This window comes from Aedes aegypti, chromosome 1, assembly GCF_002204515.2.
Source record: "Aedes aegypti strain LVP_AGWG chromosome 1, AaegL5.0 Primary Assembly, whole genome shotgun sequence".
NCBI classification, from domain to species: Eukaryota; Metazoa; Arthropoda; class Insecta; order Diptera; family Culicidae; genus Aedes; species Aedes aegypti.
The window spans coordinates 62,841,776-62,856,348 of NC_035107.1; the positions used below are offsets into that span (position 1 = coordinate 62,841,776).

At 37.4% G+C, this 14,573-nt stretch overlaps 1 protein-coding gene across 9 annotated transcripts in view; it reads left to right on the forward strand.

Moving 5' to 3' along the window:
• Positions 1 to 14,573, forward strand: part of LOC5564358 (serine/threonine-protein kinase 32A) — a 573,562-nt gene that overhangs the window by 310,126 nt on the left and 248,863 nt on the right. For all 9 annotated transcript variants that reach the window (XM_021837759.1, XM_021837764.1, XM_021837772.1 and 6 more), the window contains exons 5-7: positions 2,811 to 2,976; positions 13,296 to 13,366; positions 13,431 to 13,519. In XM_021837759.1, coding sequence (XP_021693451.1) covers positions 2,811 to 2,976; positions 13,296 to 13,366; positions 13,431 to 13,519 — 326 coding nt within the window. The remainder of the gene's footprint in view (positions 1 to 2,810; positions 2,977 to 13,295; positions 13,367 to 13,430; positions 13,520 to 14,573) is intronic.

The following is a 14,573-nucleotide window of genomic DNA, read 5'->3' on the forward strand; positions in this document are numbered from 1 at the left end:
TTTCATTCGGAAGTTTCTTTGGAATTTCCTCTGGAATTTGCTTTGGAATTGTCTATGGAATTTCCTTCCGAATTTCCTTTGTAATTTCCTAAGGTATTTCCTCTAGAATTTCCTTCGAAATTTTCTCTGGAATTTCCTTCGAAATTTGCTCTGGAATATCCTTCGGAATTTCCTCTGGAATTTCCTTCGAAATTTCCTTTGGAATTTCCTTCCGTATTTCCTCTAGAAATTTCTTCGAAATTTTCTCAGGAATTTCCTTCGGAATTTCCTCTGGAATTTCCTTCGAAATTTCCTTTGGAATTTTCTTCCGTATTTTCTCTAGAAATTTCTTCGAAATTTTCTCTGGATTTTCCTTCGGAATTTCCTCTGTAATTTCCTTCGGATTTTTTTCTGGAATTTTCTCTGGAATTTACTTCGGAATTTCCTCTAGAATTTCCTTCGAAATTTCCCCTGGAATTTCCTTCGGAATTTCCTCTAGAATTTCCTTCGGAGTTTCCTCTGGAATTTCCTTCGGAATTTCCTCTGGAATTTCCTTCGGAATTTCCTCTGGAATTTCCTTCGGAATTTCCTCTGGAATTTCCTGAAAAATTTCCTCTGGAATTTCCTTCGGAATTTCTTTCAAAATTTTCACTGGAATTTCCTTCAGAATTTCCACTGGAATTTCCTTCGTAATTTCCTGCGGAATTTCCTTCAGAATTTCTTTTGGAATTTCCTTCGGTATATCCACTAGAATTTCCTTCGGAATTTTCTTTGGAATTTTCTTCGGAATTTCCTTTGGAATTCTCTAAGCAATCTCTTTTGAATTTCCTTTGAAATTTCGTTGGGAATTTCCTTTGGAATTTCTTTTGGAACTTCCTTCGGAATTTAATTTGTAATTTTCTATGCAATTTCCGTCGGAATCTCCTCTGCAATTTACTTCGAAATATACTTAGAAAATCCATACGGATTTTTTTGTGAAATTTCCTACGAAATTCCCTTAGGAATTTCGTTTGGAATTTCTATCAGAATTTCTTTTGGAATTTTTTTCAAATTTCCTTTAGTATTACTTTTGGAGCTTCCTTCGAAAATTTATTCGCAATTTCTTTTGGTGCTTCGGAATTTTATTTGGAATTTTCTATGGAAATACCTGAGAAATTTTCTTCGGAATTTCCTTTGAAATATATTTGGAATTTCCTTCGGAATTTCCATAAGGGGTTCCCATGTATTTTGATATTCTTATTGCCTGATTGTAAAATTTTCGCTGGAGAAAGCCCAGAATAGTTTTTGGAAAAATAATCAGTGAAGACCCTGGAAAAATATAGACATTTTAGGAGAAACTTCCGAATGAAATGCCGGACAGATTCTCGAAAAATTTTCGGAAATTTTTTCTGGAGAAATACATGGAGGATTTTATTTAAATGTTGAAAAAAAAAAAATCCGGAGGAACTCCTGGAATAATAGTTTGAGAAATTTTCGGAGGAAGTGTTATTTTCGGATTGATTTTCAGTTGAATTTCTGAAAGACTTTCTTGAAGAATCACTCCAAAAACTTGTATCGCTAGATGAAATCCTGGACAAATTTCTAGAGGAATTTACCGATGAATTCATGAAGGAATTTTCATATTAACATGTGGAAGAATTTATGGAGATAACGCTGAAGAAGTTTTCGGAGGAATTCTAGAAGTTTTTGGAGCAATCTGTTAAAGAATTTCTGAAATAACCCTCCGGAAAAATCCTGTTTTTCATTTCGAATTTCATTCGATACGATTATCGAATCGAAGTATCGATACCACCGATATATTGAATCAAAATATCGATATATCGCAATATCATTTGATATATTTGAAGGGCGCAGAATTCTAGTATCGCTTAGTTACCGGATTTTGAGTTTTCTACGATTCGCAAACAATTCTTTGAAACCTCAGTATTATCGGCATTTTGATCGATATGGACATGAATATCTTCATTTATGTTCCCGATCAACCAGTGTTACAATTTCTTTATAGATCTTTGTCCAGCGATGACGATCGCCAACGATTCAAAACGAATCTATATCGATCGCTAACGAAAATCACTGACTGGTTGACCGGGTTACATCATATAACAATTGGTATGTGAAGTGCTTTCAAATATTAGAAAATCTATTGTTTTACGAGAAAAACCTACAATTGTTATTCAAATATTGGTTTACGATATATCGGAAGGAAATATCGATACCACCGATATATTGAATAGGAAATATCGATACCAAAATATCGAATATCGAAAGCAAAATATCGATATTCCGATATATCGGAAGTATCGGAACGTCTCTAATTACGTGCAAGGCTAGGAATAGCCAAGTGGGCCTCAGCTAAATTTACACCTAGTATACAACTTTCCTCATCCGCCAGTAGATCCGTGAAAATACATGCCAAATGGATAGAGATCTCCAGCTCACTCTGCCATGGCCAACTCCAGCTCCGTCCCTAACTACCTGTGGTTCTCTCCAAAACTCCAGATTCATCGTTCAGCACTGTTCCGGCTGTTTCGGGCGCTCCGGGTGGAAAAATAAACAGAAAAGAAAAGAAAACAAATAGAATGACATTTCTGTCGAATGCCCGCAGGGTTGCCGCAAACTTTGATTTCGAGCAGCATATTCGAACAGTTTGTATCATGGTATTCAAAATATCACCTTCAAAAAGTGATATTGGGACTGTCAAAAATGTATGGAAGTATCACGATACAGGAAAATGATATTGGTCCAATATCACGAAAACGGCTTGTATCATGATACAACTCCGTAGCCTGAACATAGCATAACACAACATTTCTCTCTTCCTCCACTTGCAGGTCTGCATCGTCCAGAAGCGCGACAACGGGAACCTCTTTGCCATGAAGTACGTCAGCCGAAGTGCCTGCATCGGACGCGGTGCCCTCGGAGGAGTCCTCAAGGAGGTCGAACTGCTGGCCTCCCTGGAGCACCCATTTCTGGTTAACTTGTGGTTTTCGTTTCAAGGTGAGTTTGTGTTCATTTTCTACTCTTTGTATTGTGTCGGCCACAATTTTTGTAAAAGGGAATGCTACAGTAGTTTTTTAAAATCGAGTTGCACTGACCTAGATAGGGGCCATTCTTAGTCGAATGGTCAGAGTTCGCGACTACAAAGCCAAGCCATGCTGAAGTTGTCGAGGTTCAATTTCTGGTCGGTTCAGGATCTTTTCGTAATGGCGATTTCCTTGACTTCCCGGGGCATAAAATATCGTCGTATCTCCAATACGATATACTATTGCGAAATTAGCCAAGAAAGTTAATCTCAGTTAATGATTGTGGAAGTGCCCATTGAACGCTAAGCTGAGAAGCACGCTCTGTCCCAGTGAGGACGTTATGACAAGAAGAAGAAGAATAACTGACCTAGATTTCGGGTTGACCGCAGTTTAGTTATAGACAAATTTCGGTTGAACATTTGAAAAAGCAAAATAAGTATATAGCCTTTTCAAATGTTTGGCCTACAATATCCATGTTATCCGCGAAGCAGACCAATTGACTGAATCTGTTAAGAATGGTTTCTTGGCTGTAGCCCGCCTTAAACGTGAGGCATCATCAATTGGACTGGTGGTGAATGCGTCAAAGTACTCCCCAATTATCACTGTAGGTTCTGTTATGGTTTTATTACTGACTTAAAGCGTAAAATCGATCAATTAAACTGCAATAAAGCCAAATTGCTATTGTAAATTTTAGATCAGGAAAATCACTGCAAGAATAGATTGAATTGCATTGCGATCGGACATTTCGTTACAGAGTTATGATTCAAACAGTATCGTGAAGTACTAGAAAAAGCATATTTTAATACTTTCAACTGTCTGCATTTTGATCCATTTCTCAGCCATGTTTTAACCGATTCAAGTCCTTTTGACGTAGAAGTACGTCTTTCTTCTCTATACAGGAGTGAAATTGGAATTTCAAAACCAAGAGCGTTACGTTGGCATGAAATATTTTAAACGTTTATAACTTTTCGCTGGCTTAACGAAATTTCTTGAATCGCACTTCAATCGAAAGATAAGACATCAAAGCTTCATGTCATTCACTTACTGAATCCCACATACCTGTCCAAATAGTTTAATAACTGTTTTAAAAGAGAACGTAGATTTCAAGCAAATCTATAAGTAGGGGTGTCTAGAGAAAATTTGACGTCATTTACTTTACACTCTCCGATTGGCTCGCATCTCAGCAGGCGACAGATTGGCTTGCTCAGACCGGGCGTGCTTCTCAGGCACAGACATCGATAGCGAAGGACACGAAGTGACGAAAGAACCAAGCGAGAATCCCACCACTCGCCATCGGTGAACGGAGCTCGAGCAAAAAAAAAACACTGGTTGTTCTGCTCCCAGCTCATTCACAAATCGAACGGCATAACGAACGGATCAAGCAGCGGAGCAGCAAAGAAGAGCGCGTGAAAGCCACAGCAGTGTGCGAGTAGCGAACGGAACCAGAGAGCAACGAAGCGAAAGCAACAACTGAAAATCATTCAGTGGACGGATTAGTAGTCAGCGCCCAGGCTTCCGAATTCTCACTCACTCTCACGATAATGGATTTATCCCTCACAGCAATTTTCAGCGATTAGCTGCCTTGCGATTTTATCCGTCCACAAAACAAAGCGAAAATAGATAATTGCACATATCCGCAGCTGTGAAAAGTTTGTTTTCTCTTTCTCCGATCCATGGAGAACTTTTCCTGTATGCATCGCCACAAGCAGCAGTTGTTTTTATGCACCAAATTAACCACTCCTTTCGTCAAGTTGGTGTGGTAGTATGGTTAGCGTGCACGCATCGCGGTTGTTTTAACAATGTTCTAGGTTCGAATCCCGTCGCCGGCACTAGTTTTTGTTTATCCACATAGTGATTCTCGGGAGCAGTTGGTGAGCGAAAATATGATGGAGTGAAAAATATATTATCCCCGGAGTGGAGTGATTTTCGGTTATCCACCATCGTAACTCCAGGGAAAATTTGTGTGAGCGATAAAAGATGTTCACGTGAGGAAGCGAAAAAAGCATTCTCCTTACGTGCGAAAAATCATTGGTACGAAAATTCAGAACCCTGTCAGCGCCTACCGGCGACCTGTTGGAAAGTAACACCAACGAAATATACACCATCTGCCTCTCCTTACCATGCATATTCTTGTACTTGATGAAGTCAATGAAATGGTTTGGTTTGGCGATGGAGCAAAGAGTTATTAAGGATGATTTTACTTAACAAAGAGTTGTTGATAAATATTCCAATCAATAAGAGTTGTTTTGAAAAAGTTCACTTTTAGCAGAATTTTCCTCGGAAAATTTCTGCTTTACCAAAGAGTTGCTAATGAAATTCCTGTAGCAAAGGGTCGAGTTTCTCCCCACGAATATTTCCAGCCAGGACCAGTCATGGAGGACAATCCATCCCGAGCATCACGGCCCCCGCTTCCAAAATTCTCGAGTACGGAAATTGGAAAATGTATTAAAATTGCGACAGATTTTAAATACTGTTCAATAAACTGTTTCTTGACCAATTGTAATGAGCAACTATTGATCTGAATTGATTTGTCTACATGTTGTCTATTGCGTTAATCTGAGAAATAGGCTATATGAAATTGATGTCTTGGCAAGGGATGTACAAGATGAGAATTATGCTGTTATTGCTCCCGACGGCACTGCAGCAGCGTTCTCGTAACATCCTCAAATTATCGTATTGTCGATTATTTGTGATAAATCAGAGATTATAGCAAGTATGTGGTAAGCACATTAAGAATTATTACTAGCTAAACTGTGTTTATCACGAGAAGTTCTTACTAGCTCGAAAGTGTAAATGAAATGAACCGAATCCTGTTGTTGTTACAGAGGGATTTTAATCCGAAGGTCATTCGTCCCTTAAATGAACCGAATCTGTCGAAGATAGAATGTTTTACATAATTTGAATTGCAGAAAATGCTCCTCCCTTTCGTATTCTTCGCCTTCTTCTGATTGACCAATCTAGGATAAGGTACATGAAGTTGATGTCTTAGTTAGGGATTTACATATCTTGGAAAATTCACATGCGCGTTCGTATGGACAGTAAAAATATCAACATTATTTTAATAGCTTACAATAAATTCAAATCACGCATGTTTTGCTTTCGTGCAAATTTTAAATATTTCTGATCAATGTTCAATGTGTTCTGATTTATATACTATGACATTTGCAATAGACTAACATGTAGAAAAATTTCAGATCAATAGTTGCTCATTCCAATTGGTCAGGAAACAGTTTATTGAACAGTATTTAAAATCTGTCGCAATTTTAATACATTTTCCAATTTCCATATTCGAGAATTAAGGATGTTTTCCCACATTATATGATAAATCAACGATGCTGTTAGAAATACCATACAAGCTAAGTAGTATGATGTTATTACGGTCCGACGGCGCTGCAGTAGTAAATTCTCAAATTCATGTAATTATGTGGGGTAAATTATGTGAACCAAATTGTAGTATACCGCGATATTTAGATCATTATAGATAAATCAGTAGATATCATCCAATAAACCCTTTTATGAACGTATGTTGGCCCTGAAAAGGGCCGATTGAGCTTGGGTGCTGTGACTACGAGTTTACCACGAGTCGAAATCTAGAAGCGCGGATCGGTCAACCTAGAAATCTTGAGCGATTTCACAAACCAGATGCTGGATTGGCAGCTTGAAGATTAACGGCTCAGCAGATTTCTAGCAGCGAGGTACTTCTCGCTGAGCAAGTTCGGAGGAGCTCTTACCAGCTCGAAAGTGGAATTGGAATGAAACTGAATCCGACGAAGGAAGCATGTTTTATAACCTCAGAATAGCAGATGATGCTCCTCCCTTTTGTGCTCTTCGCTTTCTGATCGACCAATCTGGGAAATGGGTATGTGTCAATAATGTGTTGGGTTTAGAATTACTTGAAAATTGCGGAGAATGCTAATGCGTGAGAAATTGGTCGAACATGAATTGCTGGAAGGGTTGAAATTAACTAAATATTCAATACGAGCTATTGATAATCAATAGTTTTCTTTATTTTGAAGGTAAATTTCTGATCCATGGGTGCCAACATTATTACAATTGTTCAATGAGAATGTCTTTTCAAAAGCATTCTTAATATGTCGCAATTTTGTTACATGTGATAATTTTGCTAATCAAAGTGTTTCTATAAAATATGGAACATCAAAGACGCTGTTGGAAATGCCACTCTATTTTACAATTGTTGTGGAATGTTGAGCACTCACCCCGACGGCACTGCAGCAGCGTCCGCGATTACAGTCTCAAAATGTTCAGTCATAAATTATTCATGACAAATGAAATTTTGTATAAAGCTGTGAAATTGATTTAGGATTATAAGAAGTCATATATAAAGTCGGAAATATTTCTCTTTTAACGCTTTTCCACTAATTTGATGGCCCTGAAAAGGGCCGATGGCTGCGGGATGTTATCAGTTGATTGCCATGGTCAAACGGGGAATCCTCAACTCAAATATATAAATTTGAGTAAGTTATTTGCTTATACGACGAACTGAAAGTTTCGTGGCGTAGATGGCGCACAACAGTAACAGGTAGTGGATCACCGGGCTTAAGTCGAAATCTGATGATGGCGGCGATGACGATGGCTGGGTGAACGCAAACAAGCGGTGAAGCACAAAGCGAGAATGACTTGCCCGACCGTGTTCACAGTTCGACCGCAAATTCACCTGTGGACTGCTTCCTCTTCTTCTTCTTCTTGGCGACGGCAGCGGTGATGACTTTGGCTTCGGACGGCATCTTCTCTCGCTCGCTCGACAGTTTGATTTGAGCGAAGCAAGACACCCCCGTCCTTCGCTATCGATGTCTGTGCCTGAGAAGCACGCCTGGTCAGAGCAAGACAATCTGTTGCCTGCTGAGATGCGATCCAAGCGGAGAATGGAAAGCAAATGACGTCAAATTTTCTCTAGCACCCCTATTTATAAATTTGCTTGAAATCAACGTTCTCTTTTAAAACAGTTATTAAACTATTTGGACAGGTATGTGTTATTCAGTAAGTAAACGACATGACCCTTCGATGTCTTGTCTTTCAATTGAGGTGCCATTCAAGGAATTTAGTTAAACCAGCAAACAGTTATAAGAGTTCAAAATATTTCATGCCAACGTAAGGCTCTTGGTTTTGAAATTCCAATTTCACTCCTGTATAGAGAATTTTTATTCTACTTTCAAACTGTGCGGCATAATCAAATGCAAACATATTCAGTTCCCGATGGTTAGTGCCTGTGCTTTTACTGTTCAAAAGTCGCAAGGTGGAACTTTCCCCGAGGTCGTGTACGACTATGGCAAAAGCCAGGATCAGCAATTGGCATATGTTGGTTTGTCGCGGGTTACTTCACTTACCAAGCAACACAAGGAAGCAACGACCAAACAAACAAATTCAATCATCTGGCATTATTCCTGGAACACCAAACACTGGTTCTCGGAACCACAGAACGACAAATAGTTCTTTTCAAGACTACCAAAATGAGTCCAAAAAGAGTCAACTTCTGAAAACTTCATCCGATCAATAACTGTAGCGGTCCTGCCGACCGAAGGAAGCATTTCCCTCCCCGTATTGAATAATTCGAAAGATCAATGATCACCATTGATCTAAGAAAGAACCCTTTTATTTTTCGATGATGTTCCACGCAAGTTAGTGGATTACATCAGATGTGGGTTTTCACTAGGTTAACTAGAAACAAGCGATGTAAGCAGAAGAGAAGAACCTTACTGCTTGTTGCTCGTTAACGTGCTCCAATGCCGGAGAATGTTTTTGTTTTAATTTTGTTTGTGTGTCACCCGACAGCGCTGACTGAACGCCCCAACAAGGTCTCGGTCACATGGCTGCACTAACCGAGCCAGAGCGACGCTCGTTTTGGCTTTTCTCTCTTTATTTTCAGATTGGGAGATTGAGTTCCCCGCGGGAGCGCGATAAAACGCCCCGATCGCTGGCGGTGAGGTCCCCAGTTCTGACGGTCCGTTACAGGAGGTGTGGCGTTCGGATTAAACCTTCTTCTCTGATATTTGCGAAGAGGGACGATAATTTTTCGTTCAAAGTTCAGTGGGCATTTTTCTGCCAAATTGACGAGCGAGTCATTTCGGGTCGAGAGTGTTTGATAGTGATATAAGGTGGATAAAGTATATTTCGGGAAATTGGTGGAACCACCCACATACGCGATCAGAATCGAGGGAAAAGTGAAAGTGGCTCCATCGATTTCTTAAGAACGATTCTAAGGGCGGAAAGCTAGTGAATTGTGACGACTTTTAGTGTGAACATCTATAAAACTTACAACATTAACGAACCCGTCGACCTCCTACCTACAACAACACAAAACTAGTACACTTACAAATTCATACACTTGACAAATCAAATTATTAATCATCGTAGTTCTACGTCAACCCCGCGGTAATGTAATAGACATTACCCACCCTAAACTTTTTTCGTTTTATGAAAGTTTATGACATTCATTCATAACCCTTCAAATTTTCATTGAAATCGGATTACTAGTTTCAGAGATATCATTGGAAGAATTTTCTTAAGTACTGAAAAAAAAAATCTCTAAAATATTCAACTTTTTACATTTTGATCAATTTCAAGAAGAGGGAGAATGTCTGGTATCGATCCGCATTGTTGGAACCTTACACTGAACCAAGTAATCATGTCGGATTCATCTGAAAACACATATGGTTTTTTTCCATGTAGTTTTTCACATAAAGTTCATCAGATTACAACATGAACATTTGCGATTTAATTTTGATTACATTCATCAGATAAAACACATACATTTGATCTGACAAGTTAATATGAGTTAAAGGATTGTTACAATAAATTAGGGGGAGATCCCCCAGTGCCGGACAGCACCCAATACCGGACAAAGTCGAAACATTGAGAAATCATGGTACATTTAAGATGGTGTATTAGTAGAGAAGAAAGCTATTATGTAGACTAATGTTTGCGTAGAATAACATATCCTTGAAATATGCATGCCTTTTTAAAAAAATGGAAATGTTTGAAAATTTTTAAAAAATTGGCGTATTTTCTTAATTATGAGCCTATTTAATAATGATTTTGAATATGAAAAAATACTTTGGATCACGCAAGCATGATCGAACATAATCCTAATTTGATAGTATGAATGTATTTTGTACCATAATTGAACTAAATATGGACAAATTACAATTTTCGTTAAGCACCTCCTGTCCCTCAGTTTCGGACAGCTTGATTTGTTATATGATAGCTTTGTAATTATTGCGTCAGTGTCTCTAAATACTTTCATTTTTCATGGGTTCCGTCGATCATGGTATCAAACATGCAATAAAATTAAGACGAATGAACATTCAGAACAACATCGTAAAATGTGCTATTTTGCATCATATATGGAGGAGGTTATTTGAAAGGCATCTTGCAAACTAAGAAAGACTCAAATTATTCTTGTAAATGTTGCAAATGCATTGAAATGGTAAATATCAACTATTCCTATAGTGTACACATTCAATGATGTTCAAATTTGCAGAATTCGAAGCATCTCCAGATCGTGTCCGGTATTGGGTGCTACCTTTCAAGATCGATCAATTTGGTACTAAAATACATCATCAAAATGCATTGTCAAAATTTATATTTATATTTTCAAAATTATTTTTGTACACTATAAAAATGATAATATTTATCATAAATGGGTAACACGAGCCCATAAAATCAATAGTTTTTGAATTATGAATTTAGTGGCTTAAGTGTCCGGTACTGGGGGATCTCCCCCTATATGCAAAATTCAGATGGAAATTATTGGTTTTATTCGTGATTCTCATATGATCATTTAATACATTTTTTTATTATTAGGGATCCTTCTACTAAAATAGTCGAAAAACATAATTTGCGTTTCAAATTGTTTATTCAAAACATTATTACACAAAAAAAAATCTGTATATCGTGCATGTTGAAAACTGCGATTCAATGTTTTTTTTTTCATCCATGATCCATCGTCTACGACTTGCTAAAGTGCAGGTTTTCCTAATCCTTTGATCCTTCTTCCTTCTGTAAATTTTAAATTAAAATAACAAATTTATTTTTGATTATTTTGTATATAAACATTGAACTTACTTTTCTTTGTTGTTAATCAATGGCGTTGTAGAAATCCACTGAACGCGTTGTAATGATTTCTTAAAGAATAATGAACCTGCATAAAATTGAACAAACTAAATACGCCATCTTTAGAACACTACTAATTTTCACATCTGCGAATCACATGATAGTTATCGGATAGCATATATGGCTTTTGTTCATATACAGTTCACAGTACAAACCAATAAACATGATAGGGTATTGTAATGAGGTGTATGTACTTTCTACATAAATTGCAATGGATACATATAACATTGATAAGATTTCCATTATTGTAGATGTATGTGACGTTTTTAATACTTTTTATGATATTTATTGGTTCAGTGTATGCTTTCTGTGGCGTTCTGATAACTCTATGCGACAAACTACTGGTCGTACTACCCGATCTTGAATCAGGCAATCTAGTAGGCATTGCACAAACCATCAACCCACTCTTCAAGTAACGTCACAAGCAGGGTGTCATGCTTTTGATGGTGCTCCCGTTTGCCTACTTAAATTCCAAACTTCACAATTACTAAGGATTCGCTTACTTTGATATCGTGCACCTTGACACATTGTTGTTCAAGTTTACGATCGATTGCAGCAGTAGAAGCATTAACCTAAGAATGCTAATGTCGCTGCTGTTCGTGTTACCAACATCTAGTTTGCCACGAACTGACAGCGTGAGCACCGGGCCTCAAAGTGTCAAATTAATTTTAAGAACCAAAACAACATCATGGTATAGAACAAACAATGAAAAACCATAATTAAAGGTAATAAAAATTGAAATCAGTTTTGTGACAATTACGCCATTAGCGTTCTACTACTAATGTTTCTATTATTGCAGCTTTCAGTTATCAACTATCTTTCAATAGTTATAATGTCCCTTGAAGTTCTTAAGCTGTACAGTGGTGATAGTAAATGGGAAAATAATGAAGATTTCCTGAATTCAAATTAACCGTTGCGATCGGCCATATGGAAGGCTTGCTGAAATCACAGCACATGACGGGTGAAGGATTTGAAAACTATCAAAGAAAGGTGAATAGAACATGTTTTGGTCCACTTGATAAAGGCGTTCCCATGATATAGATAATCCTGATGAGAGTCAGGAGCTTTCCTGTTTCTCGGCGTTTGGTGCTGCAAACACTTAGTTTGGCCATGTAGATACTGGCGACGATGCTAGCGACGATGTGCGTAATCTTGCGGCGGCCAAACAAGCTTTTCACTTCTCGCTGTTGGACTTCAGCCTGCCGGAGATTCTGATAATGATTGGCTGCAGGAAGCAGTAGAATGAATGGAGCAGTAGAATAGTCTCAGGAAAACTATTTTTCTTTATTTTAATTTACAGGCAACTAGCCTGATTTGGTGTTAGTATTAATCGAAGAACAGAAGAAGTCGTTATGGTAAAACCTTTTTTGAACAAAAATATGAGTTTGTGATAATAGTTGATTTGTACTCTCCTGATTTGTTTAATTGTTTCTATAAAGAAATGAGAATCGAAATGCAAGCTTTCAGAAATGATCACAGGAATAGGTTTAGTTGAATTTCTTCATAATCGTCGAATGGGACTGTTTTGCGGGTACTTTCAATATGAGACGCACATGGTTTGGTATTTTTTTCACATTTTGTCCATACAAAGACACAATTTGGAGTTTTCTTTTAGAAAGTACACAAAAAATTAATACTATTTATGAAGCTAACTGAAAAGTGGCAAAAAATCAAATGGGACTGTTATGTGAGTATGGGCAGTATACTATTTGAAAATATGAAAAGTAGAGCCAGTTTTTTTTTCTTGCATATTGTATCAAAACCACGTAGCAACTTTTTTAGAAAGTTTCAATATTCAAAATTATTCAATTTTTTTCGAATTATGTGAAATGTCATATTTAAGTATACATTTTTGCAAAGAAATTTGTTGTGCTAATGTTCGAAATTAAACTCAAACATAAACTCTGTTTTTTTTCTCGATCTGTTATAATTGTCCTCTTAATATTTTTTTTTTAAATTTGCAGTCTCTTGCTGCAATCCTTAGTTTTGCTTGCCCAGGTAACATTGGTTGCTGAATTACAACTTGTTCAGCTGAAATGAAGATGTTATAAACAGCAATTCAGCTGATTAAGCTGACAGTAATCAATGTTACTTGGGTAGGATATCTAAAGTAACTAACATCGATGGCATTGATCATGTCACTTTTACTCCTTCTGTTTACAGATGAGGAAGATCTGTTCATGGTGTGCGATCTGCTGGCCGGAGGTGATCTGCGATATCACCTCAATCATCAGGTAAGAGCTCCGTCAGAAAGGTATTGGAAGTATCATCAATATCCTGCTCTATTTTTCATCACAGGTGGAGTTTTCGGAAGCCAGCGTTGCCTTACTGGTGTGTGAAATCGGTTCCGCACTGGACTATCTGCAGAAGCAGCGAGTTGTGCACAGGTTAGTGGTTAAATTTGATTAGAAATAAGTTCAAAGTTTTTTAAGGATTTAAGTTGAGGAATTTGCTATACAAGGTTTACATCTTCACTTTTGTTTTGAGCTCTAAAACAACACGATTATGACTTTATACTATATTACGATAAACTAACAGATGTTCTATCAGACAAAGTCGTTTGAAATCACAATAAAATAGAAGCTTCATATTTCAATATGAATGGGGCCCAGATAGCCGTAGCGGTAAACGCGCAGCTATTCAGCAAGACCAAGCTGAGGGTCGTGGGTTCGAATCCCACCGGTCGAGGATCTTTTCGGGTTGGAAATTTTCTCGACTTCCCAGTGCATAGAGTATCATCGTACCTGCCACACGATATTACGCATGCAAAAATGGTCATTGGCATGGTAAGCTCTCAGTTAATAACTGTGGAAGTGCTCATAAGAACACTAAGCTGAGAAGCAGGCTCTGTCCCAGTAGGGACGTAACGCCAGAAAGAAGAAGAAGAAGATATTTCAATATGTGACGATTTTTTCAATATTTCAATATTGACAATATTTTCATATTTCATATTATTAATTTAATCATCCTCAAAATGGTAACAAAAACTTATGAACAAAAAAAAAAAAAAAACGATTCGAATACATAATTCAATTTCCAGCAGTACTATTGTACGAGGTAGGAAACTACAAAAACATTAACACGGATACTTTAGTTACATGAAGAAATGAAGAATGGAAGGTAAAAATAAGAAGAATTACCAACAAGTAAAAGACTATCTAAGTATAAAAAATGAAATTAAGTGAGAAAAGTAAAGTAACAAATCAAGGAGTACGAAAGACCAAAGACTGGAGTTTGAACAATTGGAGATAAAAATAAAGCTAAATTTTGGTGGAGCCTTTAGATAAAGTATTTCACATTCATGTTCCTCTCTCCGGGGGTGCGGTTTGATTGACAGTCATATTGCAACAATGTTGTAAACCTACACTTGAAGAGAAGAGATATGGTACCGTATGCATGACCTTATGAATAATATATTGAATTACCTACCTATCGAGATCC